Source organism: Geotrypetes seraphini, chromosome 1 (assembly GCF_902459505.1).
Source record: "Geotrypetes seraphini chromosome 1, aGeoSer1.1, whole genome shotgun sequence".
NCBI lineage: Eukaryota > Metazoa > Chordata > Amphibia > Gymnophiona > Dermophiidae > Geotrypetes > Geotrypetes seraphini.
Genome location: NC_047084.1, coordinates 482,629,763 through 482,647,115, shown reverse-complemented (window position 1 = coordinate 482,647,115; position 17,353 = coordinate 482,629,763). Strand labels below are relative to the sequence as shown.

The window sequence follows — 17,353 nt, the reverse complement described above, 5'->3', positions numbered from 1 at the left end:
GGATGGGACATTTCATATAAGGGTTCTTCAAAATGTTTCCGCACCTTCGTATGAGTATTTTTGTGGAAAATGGTTAGGGCGGGAAAAGTGGCGAGAGGGTGTGACGCAGAATGATGTGAGAAAATGTATCGCAAACCAGGGTGATTATGTGGAGTTGCACAACAGTCTAGACACAGGTGTCAAAGTCGGTCCTCGAGGGCCGGAATCCAGTCGGGTTTTCAGGATTTCCCCAATGAATATGCATGAGATCTATGTGCATGCACTGCTTTCAATGCATATTCATTGGGGAAATCCTGAAAACCCGACTGGATTACGGCCCTCGAGGAGGGACTTTGACACCCCTAGCACATGAGAATCGCAGTTTCTTAAACACAACCGGCAGGCCTCTCTGTCCTCATGACGGTCCTGTTCTTCAATTCATAAAGCATTCAGTTCAACACAAGACTGTGTTTCGCCACCTGGCGGATTCAGGAGCTGTATCTGCAAGGCTCACCAACATCACAACTTCACCTATAATACAAAATAATTCACATACATTCCCTTTCATTCATACTAAAACCTCACCAAAATCTTTAGGATCATCATGAGGACAGAGAGGCCTGCTGGTGGTGTTTAAGAAACTGTGATTTTCATGTGCTAGACTGTTGTGCAACTCTTAGTTTGAAGCCTCTGACTAGATGATCATGGACTAATGAACTAACTAAAATCTAGTTTTGGATAAAAGTAATCACAATGACTGTAGTATGTGTGTGAAAGTTGGGAAGTGAGTGTGAGTTGATGGGGATTAGGTTCACTGACTAAATTATTCTATTTATTAATAAATTAAGTTTTGGTAAGTTGTAAAAGTACTGTAATGAAATGAACTGTGGGAGATAAGATTAAAATTGAATTGATTAAGATAATACTTATTTGTATTAAATATTTAATAGTTGGTTTTAAGAAGTCGAGTTATCCAATAGTCAGCTATTTAACTAACTAAAAAAAAACCCCCAAGCTTAGGCTTTGGGTTTTTAGATTCGGTATCAAAACGGCTGCGATAGAAGACCGTCGCTTTTTAACGCGGGTTTTTGAAAATCCTAGCCCTAGAGTCTTCTGCCCTCCCTACTGTCCTATTCCGTGTCTTTAACATGCTCCATTGTGAAGTCTTTATCTATTCATACTATCCTATATCCTCAGTCATTCATGCTCATGTACCATCCATTGTTACTTTTTGCTCCTGAAACGATCCCACCAGTCTTTGAGCAACAGCTCATACGGCACAACTGGAACCACAAAATATAGGAGAGTCTTGAAGGGTATGAAGCAACCAAGCTGATCTTGAGCTGCTGAGGATGGCGAGAAATGTGACAGAACTGAAGGATTGCAGAACAGCAGTGCCTTAAGTAGCATGGAGAGGGCAGGATAGTTGTCCTGTGAAAGGCCAGCAGTTGGTGTAGAGCAGTGTTCTCAAACTCAAACCCTTTGCAGGGCCACCTTATGCATTTGTAGGTACTTGGAGGGCCTCAGAAAAAAAAAGTTAATGTCTTATTAAAGAAACAACAATTTTGCATGAGGTAAAACTCTCTATAGTTTATACATCTTTCCTTTTTGGCTAAGTCTTAATAATAATATTGTCATTTATAACTAAAGAGACATATGATCAAGAAACTTTTATTTTACTTGTGATTATGATAAACATACCGAGGGTCTCAAAAGAGTACCTGGCGGGCCGCAAGTTTGAGGCCACTGGTGTAGAGAGTATATGCAGATTCCTGTTATCTTTTTCTTTGTTGCAGATCATGAACAAACTGAATGGCTTTGGAACGGACCCTTAAGTGACTGACTGGGCTCAGAAGCTCCTTGAGTGGGAGGTGACAAAGGGTTTTGGAAGTGGCATTCTTATTCACAACATGAAAAGAAGCTTTACCACTGGTGGGCCATAGAGATTGGTCCCTGGTCCATTTCTTTTTACCATTTTTGTAAGCGATACTGCAGAATGCTTTTGGGAAAGAAATCATTCTAGAACATCCGTGTTCACAATTTTTTTTTTTTTTTTTTTTAAATCTCTTGCACTATGTAGAACAACATGAGGCCATATGGTGGTTTTATTTCATTCACTGGTAATTCCCTTATTCCAAACATGTATCATAGTGCTGGAAGGGCCCCTGACAGAAATTACTAGATGGTATTCTTTAAACTTGCACCCTCTGCATTTACTACTATGTGCTATAACATGCTGGTGAGAAAAACGTGAAGTGAGTTGTTATTTCCCCCACTATAGAGGAAAGTTTGGGGCTGGTAGAATCACTAACATCACTGTCAAACCCTGGAAAGTCTGTACGATTTGAAAGGCTGATATAACAGTAGCTGGGCACAGGGTGTGGGAGGGAGGAATTTCTGTGGGTTGTGATTATAACCACAGAAAATTACAAAAAAAGAAAAAAGGTTCAGCGCTATATGGTTTTTTTTTTTCTGCCCTCTTAATTTTGAAGTCTAACAAGATATGGCTTTTGTAGTATATTGCGTTTCTTTGCTTTTTATGCTTGCTTCATTTTCTTTTCCTTTTTTTCTGTATTGAGCCATTTTGTTTTCCTGAAACAAGATTTCTTGTAAAATTGTCTTATTTCAGTTTTAATTTAAAAAAAAAAGGCATGGGACAAGGTAAACATTCATTTCAGGGGTCTAACCTAGTTGAGGTTGCAAAAGTAAAAGACTAAGGCCCTGTTTTACTAAGGTGCGCTATCCATCGATTTAGTGCGCGCTAAACACTAACGCGTGCATGTTAGTCAATGGATGTGTTAGCATTTAGTGCGTGCTAATTCGATTAGCGCGCGATAATTGGTTAGCACACCTTAGTAAAAGAGGGGGTAAATGATAAGTTTTCATCAGCCCAAGCAAAAGCATAACCAGGTTGAGCAGTTAATAGGACCCAAGCAGTTTTTGGGTGGGGCCTCCCAGACTCATTATTTAAAATTGTACTTCCCTTCTTACAGACCTCCATTCTTTTCTCCTTTTCCCACCAGAACCCTTATTAGACCCCCCTGGTTTAAGAATCCTATCTCTAACCCATCCTTTCCCCTTAGTCTCTCTCTCCCTCATCTTAAGGATCTATCCCAGACATGGGCAACTCCAGTCCTCGAGGGCCGGAATCTAATCAGGTTTTCAGAATTTCCCCAATGAATATGCATGCGATCTATTTGCGTGCATTGCTTTCAATGCATATTCATGGGGGGAAATCCTGAAAACCCGATTGGATTCCGGCCCTCGAGGACCGGAGTTGCCCACCCCTGCTCTAGCCTCTGCTGCTCCAGGATCCAGCTCTTGCTGTTCCACAGCCCAACCTCATGGTCCCTTGGTCCATGATTAATGTGACCGTACGTCCCGTTTTGAATGGGACCATCCCGTTTTTAGGTAGCCTGTCCCGTTGTCCCAAGCACAGCTTTGAGACGCCGAAATGTCTCATTTTCAGGGACCCGCTGAAGTACTGTAGTGAATACAGCCCCCACTGTACCTTTTTTTAAATCCCGACGGCTGCCTCCTGTCCTGATGTCTTCCGGCAGCGGCAGAGCGGCGCGTCTGCCTGGTCCTGCGCCGCTCACTGAATGGCTTCCGTCAGTTCTCGCGAATCCCGTGATAACTGACGGCAGCCGCTGTTGCTGCCGGAAAACATCAGGACAGGAGGCAGCTGCTGGGATTAAAAAAAGGTACCGGGGGGGGGGAGAGGGTCCGGGGTCTTGTCCCGTTTTGAGGAAAAAAAATTAATGGTCAGGTTACCCATGCTACACATTGCTGTAGCCCCAATCTGTCCTCTTAAAGGCTCAAGGGCTGACAACTATTCTTACATTTCTGGAGGAAAAGTCCATAGTCTGCTATTGAAATAGATACAGGGGGAGTCACTGTTTGCCCTGGAATCAGTAGCGTGGAATGTTGTTACTATTTAGGTTTCTGCCAGGTACTTGTGACCTGGATTGGCTACTGTGAAAACAGGATACTGGATTAGATGAGCCATTGATCTAACCCAGTATGGCTATTCTTATGTTTTTATGTTCTGACCTGCAAAGCCCTGTACCTGACAGATTCAAGATCAGAGGGGATGGACAGCCCACCGCAGGATGCCCAAACCCTTCATACAGTAGATGGCATCTGCACCCACTGCATTAAAACAAACTAGGCATGTTCATTATCATTTTGTTTCAGCATACACACTAGGGCTGCCCGATTCGCGATTCAAATCAATTCACTGATTCACTTCGGTGAATCGATTTGTTTTTGTAAAAAAAAATCGAACTCACCGATTCATCAGCCCCCTTGCTAGAGACCCGTTCAGGCTTTCCCTCTGCCACCGGAATCCTTCCATCTAATGTAACTTCCGGTTTTGCGAAACCGGAAGTTACATTCAGAAGCAAGGACTCCGGTGGCAGAGGGAAAGCCGAGTGGACCTCTGCGTGCAGAACAGCGGCAAGAAGGTGATTTTTAATTGGCTGGCTGGCAGCAGAAGCCCGTGCCTCATCTTCCCGCATGCACGCTCATGCTTCTCCCGGAGCCGGGCAAACGCCCCCCCGATCCGCCACTTGCATGCACCACTCTTGCTGCTGCTGCTCAGTGGCGTGCACCTGCTCTCCTGGGTCCTGCCAGTGGCTGGCCTTTCATCGGCCACATGACGGCCAGAGCCCCGTGCCCCTGTGAGCGCCGGGTGATGTGGTGGTGCACGGGGGCTCCCGAGGAGCTGTGCAAGCGCATTGGAAGTGCTGAAGTGCGGAGACGCTTCTCACTCGGCTTTTGCAAGGCCGTGTTTTCTGCAGTTCACTGGAAAAATGTTTGTCCGTTGTGCGAAACGCCCGGAGCTCTTGGTAGGTGCCACAATGCACGAGTGTTGCTCTCTGCCAGCCAAATTCTGGGCTTCTGTGTTGGGAGTCAGAGATGGGGGAAGATGGACTTAGAGTTGGTGGACTGGAGAATGAGAGATGGGGAGAAGATGGAGGGGGAAGATGGATGGTGGAGGGGGGAGATGGACTTGGGGGAGAAGGAAGATGGGGAGGGAGAGGGGAAATGGGGGGAGGGATAGAAGAAATAATAGATCTAAAAACAGGATAGGGAGAGAGATGGTGGACAATAGGATTTAGGGAGGGAAGGAACAGAAAGAGAGAGAAGTTGGACACAAGGGATGGTAAGGGGGGGGGGTAGAGATACTGGATAGGAGGGTAGTTGGGAAGAGAAAGGGAGAGCTGGTGGAACCTGGGGTGGTGGGGAAGGAGGGAGAGATGCTGGACGAAAGGGGAGTTGAGAAAAGGTGGATCTGGGGAAGGACACGAAAAAAAGGAAAGATGCCAGACCTCCGGGGGAGGGAAGGGAAACAGAAGGGGAGGACAGAGAAGATAGATGGTTAGCATGAAGAAAGAAGGAGACCTTGGCAAGAGAGTTATCAGAAGACAACCAGAGTCTGGGACCAACAAGATCTGAATAATGACCAGACAACAAAAGGTAGAAAAAAGTAATTTTATTTTCTATTTTGTGATTACAATATGTCAGATTTGAAATGTGTATCCTGCCAGAGGTGGTGTTAGACCGCGAACGTGAGCTAAGATTTAACAGAGAGAGGAAAAGTCTTTTTTGTTTGTTTATTTTGTTTACACCACAGCGCCAGTGTGGTTAGGAGAGGGCAAAGGGGGTAAAGAAGCTATAAAAGGGGTGAAGAGGCTATAAAATAAACCCACCAAGAAAATCGAATCGAATAATCGATTAAATAGGCTGAATTGAATCGAACCGAAATATTTTTTCCTGAATTGGGCAGCACTAATACACACTACACAGTGTGCACTAACATGAAATAGCACATGCTAAAACGAAAGAAAAAAAAAATGAGGAAAAGGAAACCAAATGAATCAACCTGAAAATTTCCCCCTCGCACCTCAAAAATTTTCCTCTGATTTTCACAGTGCAGGAAAAGAAATTGTGGCATCCCACACTTACCTGAGCCACGACAAGCTTGAGAATCTTTTCAGATGTCTCAAATAATCAACACTAAACGAGTTGTAAAGAACTGCAGAGAACCTCATAAAACTAGGCGAGGAGGCAATAAAGTGGCAGATGAGTTTCACCAAAGAGAATTGCAAATGGAAAAGGTATGCACACGGATGAAAATGATGCAGACCTTTCATCCGCAATAGGAGGCCCAGCTGGGGCTTTGCCACTCGAAAGCGAGATCTGGGGTTCTCTATGGATAATTCTCAAGCCACAACAGTCCGATAAAGAGCAGAGGTCAGAAAGATAAATGAAATAACAATTACTGATAATAAAAATAAAACAGAAACAAAAAAGAAATGGAACTAAAGTGATATATATATGCACACGTGCATGTACACATACACACACACACACACGTTTACCCCCTCCCTCCCGCCTCTTTTTATAATACCGCAAAAGTGGTTTTTAGCACAGCAGACTGAATTCTCTGCATTGCTCCCGATGGTCACAGAGCTCCTATGAGCGTTGGGAGCAGCACAGAGCATTCAGCGGCCAGCCTCTGCTAAAACCGCTTTTGCAGTGTGTAAAAGGGGGGATTATAGTTTAATAGATATACTTGTAGATACAGTAACCCCTCCGAATCTGTGGTTTCAGTACCCACGGATTTGATTATTCGCGATTTTTGTTTTTTAAACAAAACTCTGCATTAGACCTTCCCCAGACCTTACCTGGTGGTCTAGCGGTGACACGGGGCAGGATCAATCGTCCTACGCTCCTGCCCCGTGCAGAGCCGTCATCAAAATGGCTGCTGTGAGTTCCCATTGTAGTCTCGAGACACAGGAGGGAGGCGGGGTGGGTCAGAGCCGGCCCTAAAAATTATCTGCGATTTTTCAATATTTGCGGGCCCACTTTGCCCCTAACCCCCGCAAATATTTAGGGTCTGCTGTATCTATATATATATATATCAGGGATCTCAAAGTCCCTCCTTGAGGGCCGCAATCCAGTCAGGTTTTCAGGATTTCCCCAATGAATATGCATTGAAAGCAGCGCATGCACATAGATCTCATGCATATTCATTAGAGAAATCCTGAAAACCCAACTGGATTGCGACCCTCGAAGAGGGACTTTGAGACCCCTGATATATATATATCATCAATAAATAAAGAGAGAGAGAAAGCATTCCAATGAAGGAATCCAAAAATACTAGGACTAGGGGGCATTCAATGAAACTACTAAGTAGTAGATTTAAAACAAACCGGAGAAAATATTTCTTCATACAACGTATAGTTAAGCTCTGGATTTCATTGCCGGCGAATGTGGTGACATCGGTTAGCTTAGTGGGGTTTAAAAAAGGCTTGGATAATTTCCTAAAAGAGAAGTTCAAAGGCCATTATTGAAATGGTTTGGGGAAGTCTATTGCTTATTCCTAGGACAAGCAGCATAGAATCTGTTTTGCTACTTAGGATCTAGCTAGGGTTGGCCACTTTTGGAAACAGGATACTGGGCTTGATGGACCTTTAGTCTATCTTCTTATGTTCTCAAGGGCTAGATGGAAGAAGAGAGGTGACAAACAACTACCTCCTTCCCCCACCTTCTTTTCCCTCAGTACTTGTCATCTCTTGCTCATACCTGACCTGAAGAAGGTTCTGCCTTGGAATGCTTGTCAAAAATGTTTTAAGTTAAAGATTACCTTATTCTCCTTTCTTTTTTTTCTGTTTTATTTCTGGGGGGGGGGTTCTGTTTTATTTCTGTTATCTTTAAAATGGGCTAACACGGCAATCACATTAGTTTAAGAATTATTGAGGCAGGCTTTGTGAACAAAACAGAAAAGATCATCACTCCCTGTCAGAAATTTATTGTTGTGCCACACCTTAAATATTGGGGAAGATTATGTAAATGGCAACTTACGTGCTGAGATGATGTGCACCAACCGGAAAATTCTATGTAGTCTGTCTAAACGTAGGCACCTAACTTGTTTAATAGACTCAATCGGCACCAATAATTGACAATTAGCACCTTGTAATTGACGTAAATTGCGTTTAATTGGATGTTAGGCGCCTAGCACACTTTGAGGCAGGCGCCTAGTCCAAGGCGCCTATGACAAAGTAGACATGGTTAGGGGCAGACTGTAGGCGTGTTTTGCATGTAGGTGCCTGTTTTGGACACAGGCACTGTTGTGCACCAAACTTAGATGTATGCATTTATGCCAAGAAAACCCTGGCATAAATAGGGTACGCCTAAAATTAGGATGTCTAGCGATGCCTAAGGCCACTTAAGGGGCACTATGTATGATTCTGTAAAGTGCACCTAACTTTTAGGGAATCGCACTTAGTGCCACACTAGTTGGCACCTAAGTTTTAGGCGCATATATAGAGGGATTATCATTACATTACATTGCATTTCTAGACTGCAAAACCGCTCACACTGATGCGGTTAAGACCAAGAAACATAGAGCATATTGGACTCCGGTTAGATTACAGAAATTAGATAGATGGCACTGCCATCTTGAACCTGGGACATTGGATCATTTATATTATTGTCCCTTGATACTTCAATTTTGGAGATCCATTTGGGATCAGGTGAACAAAGTACTGGTAAACCCAGTGGCACTAACATATGACACTGTGCTATTTGGCACTATGATGAGAGCTAAAAGCCAAATATCATCTCACAATAATAAACTTCTCTTTATTATGACAGGGGTTGCCATATAGCTTATTTTAAGGAATTGGAAAAACTGGGATAGATTGAACTATACCTTTTGGTGGGAGTCTCTCTGTCACGTTTTTAAAATGGAACGTATTATGGCTATACAACAGGGACATTACAAAAAGTTTCTGAAGATTTGGGAGCCATTGACAAAGTTTTGCAAAGAGTGATTGCTGATTATGGCCTTTGGTCATACACGTCCAGGGTGGGCTGGAACATATTTTTAATTTCTTAATTTGAGTGTGCTTTTTGAATATAATTATGGGGGAGGGGGTGATATATCTATTTGTCATAGATTACAATTTTAATTGTATTTAAGTGCTTTTATAGTGTAATATGATTGTATTATATGTTGCACTTACTTATGGCTTCAAAATGAATAAAGATATTGAAAAAAAAAGACCAAGAAACTGTACAACAGTGATCTTCAAAATAACCATTGTAATAATTAGTTTCCTAAAAATCTTAGAGTAGATTTTAACAATTTTCTAAAGTGCATATATGAACATGACAAAGAAAACAAATTCCAAATAATACCTATTTTTGATTACTGTAATTCTCTTTACTTGGGTTTGCCTAAGTATAAGATTCAAGCGTTACAGTTGGCGCAAAACGCTGCCGCATGCGTGATTGTGGGCGCTTCAAAGTTCAATTACGTTACACCCATTTTGCAGGATCTTTATTGGTTGCCTATTGCCTCTCGAATTGAGTTCAGAACTGTATGTTTGATTTTTCAAGTTGTTGAACGACATTTGCAGATGTACCGTCTCGAGCACTACGTTCTGAAAATAAGATTTGTTTAGAGCTTCCATCTATAAAACATATAAAGCTAGTTAGCATCTGTCACTCTACGATTACTGTGCAGGGAGTAATATTGTGGAACGCATTGCCTGTGGAAATAAGAATGTTTCTAGTTTACTTCAATTCAGGAAAATGGTTAAAACTATTCCCTCTCCTTTACTAATGCGTAGCGTGGGTTTTAGCGCCCAAAGCGGTGGAAACTGCTCTGACGCTCATAGGATTCCTATGAGCATCGGAGCAGTTACTGCCGCTGCCAGCTAAAAACCCACGCTATGTGTTAATAAAGGAGGGGGTTATGTTATTTAAGAAATGTTTCTCTTGAGTGACTGAGTTTGGATATATGTCATTTATATGATTCAGTTTTGGATATGATGAGTTTGGATGCTAATTGTAAAATTACACAAGGCAACAAAAACAAAAATCATAGGTTGCATACGCAGGAGTTTCGTCAGCCGTAAGCCTGAAGTCATTGTGCCATTGTATAGATCCATGGTGAGGCCCCACCTGGCATACTGTGTGCAATTCTGGAGGCCGCATTACCGCAAGGATGTGCTGAGACTGGAGTCTGTCCAGAGAATGGCCACCCGGATGGTCTCGGGACTCCAGGATCTCCCGTATGAGGAACGGCTGGATAAGTTGCAGCTGTACTCACTCGAGGAACGCAGAGAGAGGGGTGACATGATCGAGACATTCAAGCATCTCACGGGCCGCATCGAGGTGGAAGAAGATATCTTCTTTTTCAAGGGTCCCACGGCAACAAGGGGGCATCCGTGGAAAATCAGGGGCGGGAAACTGCACGGGGACACCAGGAAATTCTTTTTCACTGAAAGGGTGGTTGATCGCTGGAATAGTCTTCCACTTCAGGTGATTGAGGCCAGCAGCATGCCTGATTTTAAGGCCAAATGATCTATTCACAGAGAAAGGTAGGGGAGGGTCATTGGGGTGGGCAGACTAGATGGGCAATGGCCCTTATCTACCGTCTATTTCTATGTTTAATCATCTGACAACACAGCACATTTTTCTAAATCAGTTTTTCATGCTGATTTCAGATCTGTTATTATTTTTTTTCAGTCACGTAAACTTTTAAAGTTATGACTAATGTTAGTTTATAGTGTTTTAGCATATAGGGTTTTAAGAATTACAGCATCAACTTAAAGAAATGTAGTATCTTTGGTCTGAAGTCAAATATGCACACAGCATAGCATAATTATACTGGACTGTGTCACTTAGCAACCAATATTTCTTCAAAAATACTTAGAGTATGATTTCTTTTTGTGAGTTGTGTCTGGATTGTCATCCAACAAGTCAGCCATCATACTCTCGTTCCAGAAACCTTGGTAGTGACGCTCCATTAACTGAATGTCCTGGTGAAAATGTTCTCCTTGCTTGTCTCTCATCATACCAAGATTTTCTGGAAAAAAGTCAAGATGTGAGTGCAAAAAGTGCATTTTTAATGACATGCGACAGTCAAGTTTCTGATATGAGTCAAGGAGATTCTGAACTCCTTCCTTGTATGAAGGAGTTTAAGTTTATTAGGTTTTTATATACCGCCTATCAAGGTTATCTAAGTGGTTTTACAATCAGGTACTCAAGCATTTTCCCTATCTGTCCCGGTGGGCTCACAATCTATGGGGCTATGGAGGACTGAGTGACTTGCCCGGGGTCACAAGGAGCAGTGCGGGGTTTGAACCCACAACCCCAGGGTGCTAAGGCTTTAGCTCCAACCGCAGTGCTACAGATACCAGAAAGTTTTCCACTAAGCACCTGAATGCCTCCCAAGCTTCGAGCTCAGCTACTGAGAGTGATTGCTTAAAATCTTCATCCTGCATAACGGACTTGATCTGTGGGCCTATATCCCTTCCTTCAGTTTTGCAGTGCTGATTTTGGGAAATTTCTCAACAAGATATTGAAAACCTGGCGAGTTTGCTTTACTCATGTCCTTCATCAACCCCAGCTTGGTATGAAGAGGTGGAAGAAATATTTTATGAGGATCCACTAATGGAATAAGTTTCACACTGCTTTTCCCTGGGCTATAGGTATCCCTCAGCTGCCAGACATGCTTGACATAATGTTCAGCTATAGATCTGCTACCCCAGAAGCACAGGAAACAGAAGTAAAGGTTTGAGAGACACTGCGATACAACGTGGAAAATGGGGTCCAAACTTTTATACTGCGTTGTGAGTCCATGTTATATCGGGTCTATAGTACAAGGGGGTTCCCAGTGTGAGCAGCAACCCCAGCCTGCTGCTTGCACCAGCGTCGGCTCTTCCTCTGACATCACTTCCTGGGCGCAGGTCAAGGAAGTGATGTCAGAGGAAGAGCCGACACTGGCACGAGCAGCAGGTTGAGGTTGCTGCTCGCACCATGAATGTTAAAGAGGTCAAGGGAAGGGAAGTGCGCGTGGTAGTGGGGGGGGGGGAGGACAGGTGCCAGCACCCCAACGAAGATGGTATCCGGGGTGGACTACCCCCTCCTTACTATGCCACTGCACCTAGCAACGATACAGAGGAGGCAGAAAAGAAGATTGAGGGATATAGATTACAGATCAACTTCAGAACAGAGACAGAATCAAAAAGTGTGGTCTCTTCAGCTTGGATACGGGAGACAAGGCAGAAGTAAAGGAAATCATGAAAGGAAGATAAATAAATAACCATCATTCAGTGTCTTATAATACATGAACGATGATTACCGAAAGAAATAGTCAGGCAGAAAATAAAAACAAGGAAATGCCCCTTTGCTTAAAAAAATAGCTGACTTACGCAATTTGGTGACACTATGGTAAAAGTAAAATAAAAACAAGGAAATGCCCCTTTGCTTAAAAAAATAGCTGACTTACGCAATTTGGTGACACTATAGTAAAAGTAAACAGTTAAGTTTCGAAAGGAATTTGACATATTTAATAAAGACAGACAGAGGCTATTTGCAATAAAAGTGAGGGATCTTACCCCAGATTCATCACATCCTCACACTTTGATTGCTGGATGAACAATGCTTTTTTTTCTTATAACGTTTCCTCCTAATGCCTGCTGCTTGCCACGGAATACTAAGCTCCGAGGACTGTGTTGAGTTACAGTGAGTTAGCTAATATTCTGGTTCTGCAGTACAGCACTCAGTTAAAAGTCTTAGCAGAGTCCTGTGACAAACCTTGGCACACCCTCTGCATTTTCACATCAAATCGCAAAACAAATGCTGGCAAATTGACATCTTGAGGTTTTAAGGGTCATGTTATAACAGGGTGCCTAAGTCGTGGGCAAAAAGGTACCTATTTTGGTCCTATAAATAAAGACAACTAGGCATCTATGAGGTCCATTTACTAAGATACATTAACCACGTCACCTTCCTCAGGGGACTATAAGGAGCTTGTAATGCATGCTAATATCGCATAGTAGCGCTCCAAAATTTGGATCCTAGTCAGGACCACAATTATAAGGACTTGTGTCTGAATTTTGGATATACCACCAATAAAGCATATGTAACTGAAGGTTGGTTTTGACATCTCCTGTGTCCCTTCTACTCTCCTGAAGCCAGAACTCCTTTTTAATGAACTTGGCAGACAGCAAATCGTCTGTGAGCCACTGATGGCAACACCCCTGTATCCTTAGTTCAGTGGCATACCAAGGGCGGGGCAGACCTCCCCGGATGCACGCCCTAGGGGAGTGCACAGCCGTCCGGGTCCGGAACCTCCTGCGATCTGCACTTCAGCGTGGCTGCCGGTCCATCTCCGTGGCCAAGAAGCTGGCAGGAGTGGCGAACGTGTCCTTTAAGGAACACCCTCCCAATCTGGCTCTATCCCGCTCCCTTCATGACGCCACTAGACAGTGTTCTCAGCCATTGGTTGACCTTGCCTGGGCGCTGCGACCCAGGCAAGGTTGACCAATGGCTAAGAACGCTGTCCGGTGGCATCACAAAGGGAGCGGGATAGAGTCAGATAGGGAGGGTGTTCCTTAAAGGACGCTTTTACCGCTCCTGCCAGCTTCTTAGCCTTTTTCGAACCATAGCAGTAGCATACCAAGGGCGGGGAGGCGGGGTCATAAAAATGATGGGTCCCGGGTGTCACATACCCTAGGTACGCCTCTGGCTTAGTTATCAGTGGCTCTAAGATGCTGCCACCAACTACAGAGCCTGGATTACTGTAATTCTCCTTATAGCGGAGCCTCTAACAAATTGTTTACCAGATTGCAAATATTTCAAAACATCTCAGCTAGACTAATTTCTTTTGGCGAAAAGGTATGAAAAACAACTCTGTTATTGAGACTTCATTGGCTGCCGATAAGATCTCAGATTAAATTTAAGATAGAATGCTTAGTCTTTAAATCACTTTTTTTTAATTTCGATCAATTAACAAAATATTTAAATGTTCCAGCAAAATTTGTCACTGAGAAATTCATATTGTCTGAAGCTGAATTATCCTTCTGTTAACTTCTTCGAGGTTACTTTTAACTCCTAATCCAACTCACTTGTAAAGCACCCATGCCTGCCTGAGAAACCACCTAACCCCCCTATTTGTCTTGTTTGTCCATTGACTAGATTGCAAACTCTACTCAGCAGGTCTGTCTCTTGAATGTTTTTATTTTATTTAAAAGTTTCAAATTAAATACAAAGCATAAACTTTGAAAGAAAAAACAGAATATAATACTCCCAAGTTTTCCCAATGGATATTGAGATTATACAATGGAAAAATGAAAATATAATACACAACACAGTTCTCAAACTGACTGGGGGGGAGGCAAAGATACTAATCCTCCAGGGAAAGGAGACTAAAACAAAGAAATACTATAAACTATTGAAATTGAGCAAATCCTTTTAACATTCTAACTGACTTGATCTTTACACCATTTTCCCCAAGGCTGCAAATGAAATCCCCTTTCGATCTAGGACGAAACGAAGCTGAACTGGATCATAAAATATATATCTAACATCCTGATAGGAAATAAAACATTTACATGGGAATCTCAACTGAAATAAAGCACATAAAGAGAGGACTTTATCCCGCTAACCTAGAAATTCCTTTCTCCTAGCTTGAATCCACTTAGAAACATCCGGGAAAATTTATATTCTTTCACCTAAATAGGAAATTTGCTTCAAGATATAGTACAACTTTAGAACTGTCTCTTTATCTTGGTGAAAGACGAAGGTAACCAAGAATGTTGCATAACCAGTGAACTCAATATTTAGGGCTCCTTTTACTAAGCTGGGTTAGGGCATTAACGCACGGAATGGCGTGTACTGAATTGCTGCGCGCGCTAGACCTTAACACCAGCATTGAGCTGGCGTTAGTTCTAGCCACGTAGCGCGCGGTGTAGCACATGGTAATATCCTGCGTGCGCTAAAAACGCTAGCGCACCTTAGTAAAAGGAGCCCTTAATGGTTCCAGTAAAGCTGTTACATGTTGCTCTTCTCCAACTTCATTCTTATCTTTAAAAGTCCTTTTCAGAAAATATAATTTTTGTACTGGAGGAAACTTGGACTCGGGAACTTTCAATATAGTAATCAGGAAATTCTTAAAAATTCCCCTCGGAGACATAAATTTAGGAAATGGAAAATTCAGAAATCTTGAATTCAAGCTCCTATTTTGATTTTCTAAGTTCTCAGTTTTCCTTAGAGTCTCTTGAATGTTTTAATGTAGAGCACTGCAAAGTCTAGGGGTGTAAAGTACGTGTGGATTTAGCAGTTAGGAGGGTAGTATGAGACAAAGGTCCTGATCATTGTCTTACTAGGGTAAACACTGCTACTCAGGAAGAAAAGTAACAGAAACAAGTCAAAGATTTTAAAGCTACGTCTTCCACTTGTTGCATCCTCAAGGAGTATATAAGAACATAAGAGTCATCTTATTGGGTCAGACCAAGGATCTCAAAGTCCCTCCTTGAGGGCCGCAATCCAGTCGGGTTTTCAGGATTTCCCCAATGAATATGCACTGAAAGCAGTGCATGCGCATAGATCTCATGCATATTCATTGGAGAAATCCTAAAAACCCGACTGGATTGCGGCCCTCAAGGAGGGACTTTGAGACTCATGGGTCAGACCAAGGGCCATTAACTCTTTTACCTCTTTCTCTGATACCAGGCTTAAACTATACTCTGATTGAAAAGGGCAAATGTTTGCAACAACATCTTTTTAACAGGGAGTAACTGTTGATTGCATATCTCACTGAATTGCTGTAGTCAGGGTTCCTGGCTGTTGGCAGTTTATTTCCTGGATCACATAATGGGCAAAATCAATCCCTCAAAAGATCATAAGGACTGAAAGGAAAACAATCTTGTGACCAGCCACTAATCAACTTCCCTTCTGCCTTTAGTCATGAACAATGACATATCTTGCAATTTTCTATTGCTCTCGTTGGATGTATTTCGATATTTTTTTATTTTTCTGAAAAGAGTGGCTGTCATCAGCAAAAGTTAATAAATAAGGTACATTGGAAAAGGGATGGAGTACTGCAGGGCTGCCCAAGTCCGGTCCTCGAGATCTACTGGCAGGCCTGGTTTTCAGGATATCCACAATGAACATGCATGAGAGAGATTTGCAAACCAAGAAGGCAGTGCAGGCAAATCTCTCTCATGCATATTCATTGTGGATATCCTGAAAACCTGGCCTGCCAGTAGATTTCGAGGACCGGACTTGGGCAGCCCTGGAGTACTGTATCTCAACTTAATAGGGATCTAGAGCTGATATGGAAACGACAATATTATAGCACCACCCTAGCCAGCTATCACGGTCATATTATTAAAGATACACATTTGGACGTGTTAATTTCCATCTTTCCCATCCCCAGTACCAAGCTCCTATTAGGGCCTTCAATTCAGTGTTCAGGGTGAATAGTGCTTTCATTGCACTAGACCAGGAGTAGGCAATTCCGGTCCTCGAGAGCCAGAGCCAGGTCAGTTTTCAGGATATCCACAATAAATATGCATGAGATAGATTTACATCTCAAGGAGGCAGTGCATGCAAATCCATCTCATACATATTCATTGTGGATATCCTGAAAACCTGGCTCCGGCTCTCCAGGACCGGAATTGCCTACCCCTGCACTAGACGGCAGAGATCCTGGGGTAGAAACCTCAGTTTGGAGAACAGGAGCGGGTTAGTTACAGGTGCAACTCAAGAAACCTCGGCATCTCTCTCTTTGTTTTTCCCTACATCCTTGTCTCATCCGATCGATCCCGGATTTGTTGGCCGGATCCTCTCCTTTTAGGGAGAAAAAAAAAAAAAAATAACACCCGGATCGCGCGCGCCGTCCCCTTGTTCCAACGTGACCCTGGTACCTACCCACAAGGCGATCGCAGCAGCCGCACGTAGCAGTCTCCGAATCAGCCAGGCTGGGGCGCAGAGCGGCGGAGGCAGAGGACAGGGCGAGAACCCGGCGACGACTTCCTGACGGCCTCATTCCTGCTAAATAAAAAGACCCCGCCTTCCCCCCTCCCCCCTCCCATCACGGAAATGCCACCCCTTCCCCGAAGCCTGGGAACTTCGAATGATGCTGTTCACCTCGGGGGAAACCCTTCCCGCCCCCCCCCCTCCCCATCAGCTGCTGCGATCGGAAGCAAGAAAGCGCTTTCCTGTCAACGTTGGACGCGAAATTGAGCCGACTGATCTTGCACAACCACGTGGGGGAGGGGGAGAACCCTTGCTGACATCTAATCCGTGACCTCCCCCCGACCTCTGCACGTACACGATTAAGTGATTTGGAGAAAGAGAGGGGGAAGAGGCAAGAAGAGGAGTGGTATTGGTCAGGAGAAGAGAGGCAGTTTTCACCTTCCACCCACCAAAGGAGGGCTGTCAGCACTGCAGGAGAGGAAAGCTGTCCCTGAACAATGATCCCTTGCCTTCTTCTAACAAATACCACAGTTTATTGTTTTCACTAAACCCATGGTATATTTTTTTTATTTATTTTAAAAATTTATAT

The 17,353-nt window shown here is 43.3% G+C and overlaps 1 protein-coding gene across 3 annotated transcripts in view; it reads right to left on the bottom strand.

Annotated features, from left to right (window-relative positions):
* Positions 1–16,843, bottom strand: part of LOC117350936 (programmed cell death 1 ligand 1-like) — a 58,123-nt gene extending 41,280 nt beyond the window's left edge. For 2 of the 3 annotated variants that reach the window (XM_033925694.1, XM_033925696.1), the window contains exon 1: positions 16,717–16,843. In XM_033925694.1, the coding sequence (XP_033781585.1) occupies positions 16,717–16,834 (118 nt within the window). In that variant the 5' untranslated portion in view covers positions 16,835–16,843. Of the gene's footprint in view, positions 1–12,398; positions 12,519–16,716 lie in introns of those variants that run through there. The other variant, XM_033925697.1, reaches the window with a different exon arrangement.
* Between the last annotated feature and the right edge of the window lie 510 nt (positions 16,844–17,353).